The 12,820-nt window shown below is 43.8% G+C and overlaps 1 protein-coding gene across 2 annotated transcripts in view; it reads right to left on the bottom strand.

Annotated features, from left to right (window-relative positions):
- Nucleotides 1–470: 470 nt before the first annotated feature.
- Nucleotides 471–12,820, bottom strand: part of LOC106612657 (large neutral amino acids transporter small subunit 4) — a 32,142-nt gene continuing 19,792 nt past the window's right edge. For both annotated transcript variants that reach the window (XM_014214047.3, XM_014214048.3), the window contains exons 8-14: nucleotides 9,633–9,835; nucleotides 6,583–6,726; nucleotides 6,354–6,480; nucleotides 6,030–6,162; nucleotides 5,541–5,614; nucleotides 5,327–5,450; nucleotides 471–4,669 (exon numbers count right to left, since the gene is read on the bottom strand). In XM_014214047.3, the coding sequence (XP_014069522.1) occupies nucleotides 4,508–4,669; nucleotides 5,327–5,450; nucleotides 5,541–5,614; nucleotides 6,030–6,162; nucleotides 6,354–6,480; nucleotides 6,583–6,726; nucleotides 9,633–9,835 (967 nt within the window). In that variant the 3' untranslated portion in view covers nucleotides 471–4,507. The remainder of the gene's footprint in view (nucleotides 4,670–5,326; nucleotides 5,451–5,540; nucleotides 5,615–6,029; nucleotides 6,163–6,353; nucleotides 6,481–6,582; nucleotides 6,727–9,632; nucleotides 9,836–12,820) is intronic.

Below are 12,820 nucleotides of genomic sequence, written 5' to 3'. Positions count from 1 at the left end.
GAAAAATAGTTTGAATTGGGCAGCTGAGTTCTGGTGTAGTAGTCAACTGTTATAGCCTGTCCTCTGGTGGAGACTCGAGACTCTTAAAACAGCATGACTTTATAATGAAACAGCTCCTTTATCAGTAAAGGCTCTTTTTCCTTTTGGAAAGTTGCCAGCCATTACAGACATGATTCATGTCACTCCTCCTGACTGCAAAAATGTGGCTAATATGAAACCTACAATAGCCTAACCCTGAGAAATGGAATTTCCCCCTAGGGTGGTTGGATTTAGTAATGACTGCAGTTGCGAGGTGGTATTGGCAGGCTTCCTCCACTTAAAGCAGACCGTCCATGCTTTCTTCTGTCCATTATATTGCATACAGCTGTAACACGGGATATGTCATGTTCTTTAACACATCTTGCATTATTAAGAATGATTGCAAGTTTCCTCCATTGAGGAAACGTGCAAAAACCTCAAACAAGGTCAAATAATTACAAACAGACACTTTATTTTAGAAATTAATCTGTTGATGTTTTTCATATATAGATTTTTTTTTCTCATTTAGACAACAACTCAAAATGTCAATTACAATGGCTATAATGTGATAGAAGACAAAAACAAGAACTTGAGATCCAATATACAGTATATAGACATGAAATATTGAAACAATCACCAAAAAGGAGCATGTAAAACAACAAAATAAACATCTGAGTAAAAAAACATGGTACAAGTCAGGGAAAAGCATTGGTGTTTCAGCTGAAGTTCCTGCTCAATGTCTAAAAGTGACACACAACCATTAAAACACTCTATCCAAAAAAACACTGCTCGTTTTTCGTCATCAGAGAATAGCCAGTCAATCAATCACACTTTACATCCCAGGGAAGGGGATAGTAGTAAAAGTATGTCACATCTAGAAAATAACTACGGTGATGGCATTTTGAGTAGAATGACAGTTTAAGGTATGGCAGTGTAAAAAGTACTAATTCTCCCATACTGAGGGAATGAAGATCATCCCAACCCCACATTCATTGTGCTGGAGTACAGTATAGCATCATTATCAGAATCCATCTGCAATCTCTAGTCACATGTTCAAGCCACGAGAACCAGTCTATAGGGCTATACATGCTTTTTCTCTTTTCGCAAAATAAATTCATGTAAACGACAAGGAGAGTGAAGTTCAAAGTGAAGATGTCCAGACCTGTTTCTCTATCAGTGTGTGTGTGTGTGTGTGTGTGTGTGTGTAGATCCTTGAAATCGAGAAACCCAAACAGACAGGCCCAAACAGCAGTCAGTAGCAAGGAGCCATTCTATATTGGGGGACAGGGACCTACTGGACGGTGCATACAAGAGAGACTAAGACCACCCGCGGTAAGTAACAAAAATAACAGTTTCTTGCAGTTCCGATGTCATTACTCTATGAATAAAAAAAACCGACTGGGAATACATTCTATGCTAACATGCAGAACCAGCAAGAGGTGCACTGTCTATGTTATATTTCAGTGCAGGCCATTCGGAAAAATAGCATTGAGATCCTGATACGAGGACTAAGGTGCATATGTGCCATTCAGTTCTCACTTATTTCATTCCTGAAGCTTTTGGGGATTCGAGCATTGTCTCTCAGTTCCATTGCCAGTATGTGAAGGATCTCTTGGTTGGGTGGTTGTGTTTGGGTGAGACTGCAGTGGAGAAACAGGTGTGTCAGTGCAACAGTTCAGGACAGTGGTTTGGACATGGATGGATCAATGTGACGGGTCGTGATGAGAAAGGGCGGGGCACCAACTTGCCGTATCCACGTCTCAAATCATCTGCACATAGAGAGGCAATCTGCTGGTTACATGGCTGTCTTTGGAAGTGCTTCTGTGTGTGACTGAGGAAAAGCAGGTGTCCCGTCCAGTCTAAATACGGCATCTGCGGACGTAGAGCTACAGCAATCAAGTGCTCACACTCTCTCTCCGGTGTATGTTACCTGCAACAGATCATTCAAGAACATAACGTCCTATCATGACCTGCCCGCCCACCTGGGTCCCAAGATCACAACATTCACAACAGCTGCAAGAGTGTGGATTTCGAATCAGATATCATATTCAAGCATCTCTCTGTCTCCCTTTTTGATTTGAAAAGTGAATCAAAGTTCAAGTTGGAATTCAATAATTCAAGTAATTTGTCACTACAAAGTGAGACCATTGATAGATACAGGAACTAGATGGTCACTACCTGGCCAGTACATCAAGTAAAATATGAGTCGATGTTCCTGTCATTGAGAAGCACCTTTGTAATAAACATTACATTATATCAATCCACATTCTTGCATTGTGTGTGTGTGTATGTGTGTGGTTGGACAACAGTGTTTGTTCATAGAGTTATGTGTTGCCGGGAAGAGTAGAGGATTGCTCAGCAACTCACATAAGTACTTATTGCTACAGCGAATCAGAATTGAAATTCATCCATGTAATTCAGGTCCTGTAGAACAGTGGCAGGTATAGGCCCATAGCAACCACAGTTCACCTGAAGCTACACATCTCCTATCTATCTAAAACCCTTTCTCGTAAAACCATTTGTACTAAATCACATTTGTCTTGAAACAGAGCAAAAGCTTGAACAGTATGCCAGTATCATATTGCAGGTAAAATGCAGTTGATAAAGCTATTACTTTTTAAAAACCAGATCTCCTGACAAAAACAAAATCTGGTCATCACAAATAAAAAGAAAACACACCAAGTCAATAAGAAATTCATTTTGCACGACAAAACGGACTGCTGTACCTTATGTTGTTGTGGCACATTATTACCGGTAAGAGGCTTGTTTCAACCTGTGACGCGCTTTGTTTGAAGCACAGCCACTAGCACAGCCACATATTATTCCCTAGAAGTAAAACGCTGGCCTGCACACTGGAAACCCATTGGCCTAATCACTTACTCTCAGCTCAAACTGACTCAAAGCAAAGCCATTACCTCAGGCTTTTACCTAGAGTGCTGAGTGTTACAAAAAACATGCCTTTGCTTTCTAGTCTCCGAGAGCTGTTTGAAACAGTCTTAAAATGACAGCTTCTCTGTGGCTTTAACACTCCACGCCTCTGTTATCTTCAACAACAAAACTAAAAGACAGAGTCACCAGGTTTGGTCTTTGAGACACTGGAAGGAACACTCGCTAGATGAGAAGGTTACGTCGACTAGCTTCTAAAGGTTGCATGAGGTTCCATTCTTACCAATTAATTTACAATGACGACTATCCCCAACATTACAGAACGTTATGGGAACGTTACAGAATGTGATGGCAACGTTACAGAACCAAATGGGAACGTTATGGCAGGATGAACACTTAGCACCATTTGGAGTACTGGAACTTCTATACAACCTGTTTCACTTCTACCTCCAGTCCAAACTACTTGTGACAACAGAGCGGCATTGACAAGTAACAACCACAGAGAAAAATACAGACCTATCGCCAATAAATGTTTCGATAACGTTTCAATAAAGTCCTAATCATTAAACCAGTTCTCAGGGTGTGAAGTAGAAGACCCCTAGTGCAGTACGAGACGGTGTGAGACTAACTTGGATCAGAATTAGAAAGTGAGGCGATACTCGTCGTCGTTACTGGCATCATTGAAAACACATGTAAAAACACTGGTGGTGGGTATTATAATTGTGAGGAGGAGGAGGACGGCATCTGCTCATCTGGTACAAGTCACCACATCCTGCACTGGAGGTCTTTGACATGGCGTTGAGCGCTTGCTTCCTTTTCTTTTGGCAGGGTGACCTGAGAATCAGTGTCCTCTTTTTGCACTGACAGGCAGGAGTGAGCATGGCATCATTGACAAAAAAATGAAATAAACAAATGCTAGAGCACTGAAACAAAGAGGAGACTGGAAGGGAGGAGAGAGTCCTGGAGATCCTCCTCCCTCTTCTTCTCTCCTTTCTCCTCAGTTCACAGACCCGCGGATGTCCTTTCTCATTTCAGTGGTGAGAAGATGAACAATGTCCATTTGGTGGTGTGTCCCTGGAAAAGGAACCTTGTGTGTGTGTGTGTTGAAGAGGTTTCACAACGTGTGTGTTGTTGCGTGTCTTTCACAGTGTATGTAGTCAATGATGTTCTGGGGAGTGTAAAAGTGTGTGTGTGTGTTTATCTTAGTAGTTCTCTGAGATTTGTGAACATATACTGTAGGTTTGACAGAGTGTGTTTGGCAGTGGGCGTGGTGTGTGTGTGTGTGTATGTGTGTGCCGAGCGTTTGTGTGTATGTGTTTGTATGCGTGTGTGTGTGTCTGTGTGTGAGGGGGAATGTAAGGGAGTTGTGTGTGTGTGTGTGTGTGTGTGTGTGTGTGTGTGTGTGTGTGTGTGTGTGTGTGTGTGTGTGAGAGAGAGAGAGTATCGTCTGAGTGCAAGTGCAGACGGTTAGAGGGACCGGAGTTGGTGGGCGAGGTTGCGATTCATCATACAGTTCAGTCACACCTGTGACCTCTCCCCTCCTCACACTCTCCGTTCCTCCTTCTCGTTGTTGAAACAAGTCTCCGTCCGTCAGTCTGTCGCTCTAGACGAAGGCCTCGGGCTTGCTGCCGTTGTTGATCTGGACGTAGATCTTGGGGTCCTCCTCACGCTCCTGCCTCTGGCGTTGGAGCTGGCGGCTGTAGCAGAGCAGGTAGAGAGGCAGGCAGAAGCCCAGCACCGTCAGCCCCAGCAGGCCCACGTTGACCTGCGCACAACCACACACAGGAAGTGACATCATCAGTGAGAAGAATGGAGGGAACGGCTGTGTTGTTTGCATATCGGGACAGCAGTGTGCTATGACATGTACTCTGGGCAGATTGATTTAGTACAAGGTGGCTGCTACACATCAGTCATATCGGGACAGCGGTGTGCTATGACATGTACTCTGGACAGATTGATTTAGTACAAGGTGGCTGCTACACATCAGTCATATCGGGACAGCAGTGTGCTATGACATGTACTCTGGGCAGATTGATTTAGTACAAGGTGGCTGCTACACATCAGTCATATCGGGACAGCAGTGTGCTATGACATGTACTCTGGGCAGATTGATTTAGTACAAGGTGGCTGCTACACATCAGTCATATCGGGACAGCGGTGTGCTATGACATGTACTCTGGACAGATTGATTTAGTACAAGGTGGCTGCTACACATCAGTCATATCGGGACAGCAGTGTGCTATGACATGTACTCTGGGCAGATTGATTTAGTACAAGGTGGCTGCTACACATCAGTGATATCCAGGAGCCTTTGCAGCATTATGCTCATAGCACATTAGTATACTTGGGTCTTCAGCATTGGTGAGTAATGGGTATGCTGTAGTTTGGCTCTGGAAAGGGTGAAAGGTCATTGCTCTCTTACCCATAGGGGGTCTCCCTTCAGGGGGCCCATCATGGCCATGAAGAGGGGCTGCTGCAGCAGGGCAAACAGGGCGCTGATGAGGGACTGCATGCCTGTCAGACTGCCAAACTGAGACGACGGGTACCTAAGGAGGACAACCAGCATGAGGTGCTTGTGTGGAAGGGACTGGGCACGCACGCACGCACACACACACACACACTCCTGAGACACTTACACAGCAGCATAGAGCCCTCCAACCGCAGAGTGGATGAATCCTCTCACAATGGTGTGCAGAATAAACGATAGAATCTGAAGGCAGAGAAGAAAAGAGAAATAGTTCATCATGATGTGTTGTAGAATCTACAGACCCAGGGCATGCATGGTGTCCTGTCCCTCCATCCTAAAATGGAGTCCATGTTTAATAAATAATGGCTTGACAGAGATGTTCCCAGAACAGGGTTGGAAATAACTTGCATAACTTGTAATGACACTTCTGTCCACCAGGGGACACTGTTGCATTAAACAATGGATCAACTGCAATAACATGTGAGTCACTCTCTTTCTTTCTCTGCACCAAGATCTCTCCCTTTGGCTCTAGGAGGGCTTTACAAAACACTGGGAAAACACGCAGTGAAATGTGTGCTTCTCCACAGCTCCGAGAGGAGAGAAAAGAGAGAGCGAGATGGAGGAGAGCTGGAGGAGAGGAAACAGAAGGATGATTTACCTGGAGAGGGAGGCTGGGGACGAGGCAGGTGACCCCGAAGCCCATCAGTAGCAGGTTGGTGAAGATGAAGGCCCGTGTGGCGTTGGTGATTTTCTGGATCTGTCTGTCACGACGCTTGGGCTGGGTAAGATCTCTATCAGAGGGGACATCACATGTTACACACATACTCCCTGGTTATACAGATAACATAGTAGTGTCTTGTGGATGCTGGGGGAGTATCTGGGAGGCAGGGGATTTCTCTGTTGGAGTGTGTGTGTGTATGTGTGTGTGTGTGTGTGTGTGTGTGCATGCGAGCTCGGGTGCGCTCGTGCGTGTGAAACTCACTTTTTACCCGGCTTCGCGTTCTCATCCTCGCACTCTTTGAGTTTCCAGTCCATGATGTACCCGATCACAGGAGCGGTCATCAGACAGAGCAGCTGCAGCACTCCGAAAATGGAGGTGTACACACTCACTGTGAACGGCAGGAGAGACAGAGACATGTTATTGCCGCCAAAGCTTACACTCACACATTTTCAAGACAGACACGCACGCACACGCACGCACGCACACACACCTGTGCTCAAGTCTCTGTCGGACAGCGACTCGAGGATGTTGTTCATGGCTCCCATGTAGAAGATAAGCCTCAGCTGGGTGACACACATGGTGATCAGGCTGAGCATGAAGATAGGACTCAGGACACTCTTCATGAAGGACTGGGCTGTGGACACACAGGAGGAGAGACAGATTAACGTCAACAACAGCAGAACACAGTACCTTACCATTTACTCCAGTAAAACTGAAGTTTAAACAGTGATGCTGCGTTCAATCTCAGAATGCAGAATAACTCGATTTATTATTGGATGATGATACACAGGATTATATATTTTTTTATCAGATTGGAGTGAGGTTTTTCCTGTGTGTACTGTACAGGATATGCCTTCTTTCATTTCCTCCACATGCTGTGATGGAAAACTACTAGAGCAGAGCTGCTTCACCTCAGAAACAACATGGAGGTAGGGAAACAGGGAAGCTCTGGTACATGATGGCAAGATAATATGTGGGGGCCCGTGCTGTAAGCAAGGGGCCTGGGGCCATGGTCCGTTAATCATCTACTGATCTCAAAGCTGTAAAAGCTGAGGCAGGGCAGTGGAAAAGTTTTAATGGTCACGCCACAGATGTGTCCAGCGTTTATTACCCAGTGCTGCAGGTATCTCTCCAATGCTCTGGAGACTGGACCATAGTTGACATACTGGCTGGACAAGGGGCTTACAGGCTGGTACATTACATTAGAGCAGGTGGTTCTAACGGTCTGTCTCCATCTATAACACTGGGTCTCCCCTGTGTCCTGGACCCATAAAATGAGTTAGAATATTATTCACAAAGCGTCTCAGAGTAGGATCTGGGATCAGTTTTGTCTTTTAGATCACCATGAATTAAAGGGGGGGGGGGGGGGGGGTCTGATCCTAGATCAGCACTCCTACCTTAGGTTTACATTCTTGACACACCGTGGTCATTTTCAAAATACCTAGCCTATACTGGCAACAGTCGCCATGACCAAATACAAAACAGTCCCATAATGAGTTGGCTGATATAAGAACCGTGTGGTGGAATTTTTGTAATCAAAAAGAGAAACTTTTAGATTTCTTCAAAACAATCAAACTGTATTATTTAATTACTGCAGTACGGGAGCTGGTCGGTAACCACCCCTGAAGGTGATCACTGAGAACTCAACCAGCTGGTTTGAGCCACAGCATCTTATAGCAAAGTCCATCCTCCTTGAGTCTACATGACACACAACAGATGTATGGAATGGGTCACAAGGTTAAGATTTTGTATGAAAGATACTTAGAATTCACATTAGACAGTATCTGCTGTAAAAACGGTCCTTGTTGTGTAGAGACCAGGGTCTGGCCCCCCAACTCCATACTGGAGCCATCTCCCCCTGATACCCCAGTACACAAATATTAACTCATGCTCTGGAATGTGCTATCACCCAAAAACATTGTGCATTTCCTGTCCGTGTTAAATCCCCCAGAGGCCCACTTTCAGTTCACACAGACACAATAGAGTTATATGAACCCTCTATTCTGTTGCATAAAACAACCATTTGATGCAATTACAGCATTATAACATAATCTTGCAATTTTGCTCTCACAACCGATCCACAAAACAGGTCCCAGGCACCAAAGTATCTTTGAGTGAGTCATCTTCGAAAGGGAAAAAACTCCTAACAACCAAATAAATCCCCACCATCACATGCATCAGAATGATGAGTGGGCAAACACAGATATATATATATGTGTGTGTGTGTGTGTGTGTGTGTGTGTGTGTGTGTGAGAGAGAGAGAGAGAGAGAGAGAGAGAGAGAAAGAGAGACAGAAAGACAGAGAAACAGAGAGACAGAAGAGAAAGAGAGAGGCATGGGGAGTTGGCCCTTAGCAAGGGGCCCCTTAAAAACCTCCTGACACGTGGAACTTGTCCAGCAGGGTTACAGAACCGCAGGCATCCATCCTGTGTGTATAATGACCCCCCTTGGACCTTACTGACTGCTGTCTGCCCTCTGGCCCGCCCCACCACCGCCACCCGAGCGGCACTTCTTGGAATGCGGTCCGAATCGATTGCACGGTCCGTTCGGTACCAAAGAGAGCTTGCAGAGAACCACAGGGCGCCCCGCTGGGAGTTTGTGACCCTCAGGCCGAGCCCGAGGGAGAGAGGGGGTGCGGAGGGAGCACAGCGGAGGTGAGGAGGGGTCACGTGGCTGATTTGAGGGTGTTTTGGAGGTTTGTGGCTAATTGCAGTGTACAGATCTAGGTTAGTGAAGGCAAAGTGCATAGCCAGTTGTGCGTTTGCAGAATTTAATTTGGGAGAGGGAGGATGGCCTTGATGACCTCAGCGCCAATGACAGCGCTCCCTCAGACAAGCTGGCGGCTGGGACCAAAACACTGGCTGGTGGGCGAGCCCACTCTGAAACATCTACATTGCACCGATGAAGTCAGAGCCCTTCTTTACAAAGAGTTGTAGAGTATGGAATAGCAATCCATCATATAGGAACAGTCGACCATATGCTAGATATAGGCCTGTATCTAGGATCAGTTTAGCCATTTACATCATTAAGAATAGGATTATATGAAAAGGGGGGGACCTTATCCTAGATCAGTACAAGATACAGGCCCAGATCTTGCATATGGTTGATTGTTTACCTCTGTTTACCCACAAAGCAGGGCTACAATGATCCATTGTATTGTTGTGTTGGATCTATTTTTCTCTGTCAGTCTGCTCCTATCTAAATTGTACACCATGGCTGGAGCAGGATATTGTGTTGGTGAAGTAGTTGGACAGCTTAACATCAGACAGGTTTCTGGCAGACATGTCCTTTGTTGTGTCCAAATTATTCAAAATGGTGTAACAAGGAAACTGGCCTCATGAAGTATGGATTTGTGGAGGTTCAGAGCTTGAAACCCATTATGGCAAATCCATTTAGACAATGAACCCCATCACACTCACAATGTGCACAGAAAATGCATTATTTATTTTCCTACTCTCGATCTGAAAGACATCAAAAGCAGAGAGCTGAGTCATGTTCTATGGTCTGGGATGAACAGATGTGGCCTGGCCAGACACTTACATTCCTCCTGAGACTTGCACTGGACCTCCAGGTCAACGGTGGAGAGACACAGCTTGTTGCCCTCCTGTAGGGCCAGCTCCTTGGGGTTTTGCTTCATGCTGTTCCCCACGCTGAGTCGTCTCCCCACCGTGGTCACCTGGCGGTAAAACTGCTTTCCAGTGATCTTATGGTCAAAGCCCAGCCAGCTGAACTTGATCTTCACACTGAGGGAGAGAGACAGAGAGAGAGAAAGGGAGGGAGAGAGAGGGAGAAAGGGAGCGGGGGAGGAGGAAAAAACAGAGCAAAGAATGAGACAAAATCCAGGTGAATGAGAGCAAAGCCAGCTGAGCTCCTCATCTCATTAGATTTCCTGTTTTACAGGGCCTCAAGCCTTCGCCATGCTGCAGAGGAATGTGTGCTGGGGGATGTAGTGTTTCTCCAAGGAGAATGGAGACTCTATAGAAGGCCTTAATATTCCTACTCCAGCTTAAGTTGTTGAACCTCAAGTCCTAGTATTATCCCCTAAACCTGTCATTGTTGGCTAATTTTAGGAACTGTCTGTCTATTAGGTTACAACTACGGACATAACTAATGATATAATGAACAAATACTAGTAATAATAAACTAATATTAGGTTAAGGGGATGTCTGCGATATTTAGGTTACCAGGAATGGAAATATGCTGTAAAACAAAAAACAACTAGAAAAGCTAACTCATTTTATGTTAGGGAGTGTGATGTTATGGAGTGTGATGTTATGGAGTGTGATGTTATGGAGTGTGATGTTATGGAGTGTGATGTTTAGGGAGTGTGATGTTATGGAGTGTGATGTTATGGAGTGTGATGTTTAGGAGTGTGATGTTATGGAGTGTGATGTTATGGAGTGTGATGTTATGGAGTGTGATGTTAGGGAGTGTGATGTTATGGAGTGTGATGTTATGGAGTGTGATGTTAGGGAGTGTGATGTTAGGGAGTGTGATGTTAGGGAGTGTGATGTTAGGGAGTGTGATGTTTAGGAGTGTGATGTTTAGGAGTGTGATGTTATGGAGTGTGATGTTAGGGAGTGTGATGTTTAGGAGTGTGATGTTATGGAGTGTGATGTTATGGAGTGTGATGTTATGGAGTGTGATGTTATGGAGTGTGATGTTATGGAGTGTGATGTTTAGGAGTGTGATGTTTAGGAGTGTGATGTTATGGAGTGTGATGTTATGGAGTGTGATGTTATGGAGTGTGATGTTTAGGAGTGTGATGTTTAGGAGTGTGATGCCTGTTGGGGCTCGGGGGCAGTATTGAGAGATTTTGAAAAAAATATGTGCCCATTTTTAACTGCCTCCTACACCAACTCAGAAGCTAGGATATGCATATTATTAACACATTCGGATAGAAAACACTCTGAATTTTCTAAAACAGTTTGAATGGTGTCTGTAAGTATAACAAAACTCATATTGCAGGCAAAAACCTGTGAAAAATAGATCAAAAAAAAATGTGAATTTTGTGACTGTACTATTTAGTGTCATTGTTTTATAGATACCATAGTGAGAAAGGATTCATTTCGCAACACCTACGGCTTCCACTAGATGTCAACGATCTTTATAAAGTTGTTTGAAGCGTCTATGATAAACAGAGAGCAAATTAGAATCCAAGGAAGTTGACATGTCATCACTTCATTTTTTTGCGCCTGCGCATAAATCTGAGAAACGTGAGTTTTGTCTTCATTGTTTATCTAGACATAGGATAGGTTGTGTGAAAATATTACTGATGTTTAACGTTAAAAATGGACCAAAAGATGAATGCTAAACAACATTTGACATGTTTGAACGAACATAAATAGATTATTTACTAGTTTTTTTTTAGCTTTTCGGCGTGAATTACACTCCCCCCACCACGTTTTGTGGGAGCATAATGAACGCTAAGTACTTGGTGTTATTTGGACATAAATTATGAACTTTGTCAAAAGAAACCACATTTGTTCCGGACCTGGGATGCCTGCCTTCTGATGGAGATAATCAAAGGTAAGGGGATATTTACAATGTTATTATCGATTTTAGATGATGCTAACTGTATAGCATAGCCTGTTGTTCTTAGCATAGCACCCCGTTTATTGCAAAATGTGATTTCCCAGTAAAGTTATTTTGAGATCTGGCCATTCGGTAGCAATTACGAGATGATAATATATTATTCTTTGAATGACAATATTATAATTTACCAATGTTTTCGAATAGAAATTTTGTTATGTTCACCGGAAGCATTTCAGAGAAGAAAAAAATCTGAATTTCACGCTACTGTAAAATGCTGTTTTTGGATATAAATATGAACTTGATGGAACAAAAAATGCATGTATTGTATAACATAATGTCCTAGGAGTGTCATCTGATGGAGATTGACAAAAGTTAGTGCATAATTCTAGCTGGTTTCTGCTTTTGGTGACGCCTGACCTTGAATTGAAAATGGATGTTTGTACTTTTGTGGCTATGTACTGTCCTAACATAATCTAACTTTATGCTTTTGCCGTAAAGCCTCTTTGAAAATCGAACAATGTGGTTAGATTAAGGAGATGTTTATCATTTAAATTGTGTAAAATAGTTGATTGTTTGAGAAATTGAAATTATTAGATTTTTGATGTTTTGAATTTCCAGCCTTGTTAGCAATCCCGGCTCGGGGTTCATTGCTAACCTGTAGCCCCTGGAGTGTGATGTTAGGGAGTGTGATGTTATGGAGTGTGATGTTTAGGAGTGTGATGTTATGGAGTGTGATGTTATGGAGTGTGATGTTTAGGAGTGTGATGTTTAGGAGTATGATGTTAGGGAGTGTGATGTTATGGAGTGTGATGTTTAGGAGTGTGATGTTATGGAGTGTGATGTTTAGGAGTGTGATGTTAAGGAGTGTGATGTTAGGGAGTGTGATGTTATGGAGTGTGATGTTTAGGAGTGTGATGTTATGGAGTGTGATGTTATGGAGTGTGATGTTATGGAGTGTGATGTTTAGGAGTGTGATGTTTAGGAGTGTGATGTTTAGGAGTGTGATGTTTAGGAGTGTGATGTTATGGAGTGTGATGTTATGGAGTGTGATGTTAGGGAGTGTGATGTTAGGGAGTGTGATGTTTAGGAGTGTGATGTTTAGGAGTGTGATGTTTAGGAGTGTGATGTTTAGGAGTGTGATGTTATGGAGTGTGATGTTATGGAGGTGTGATGTTATGGAGTGTGATGTTATG

Source organism: Salmo salar, chromosome 09 (assembly GCF_965601325.2).
Source record: "Salmo salar chromosome 09, fSalSal1, whole genome shotgun sequence".
NCBI lineage: Eukaryota > Metazoa > Chordata > Actinopteri > Salmoniformes > Salmonidae > Salmo > Salmo salar.
Note: the sequence above shows the minus strand (reverse complement) of the source record. Positions and strands in the feature narration are given on the sequence as shown.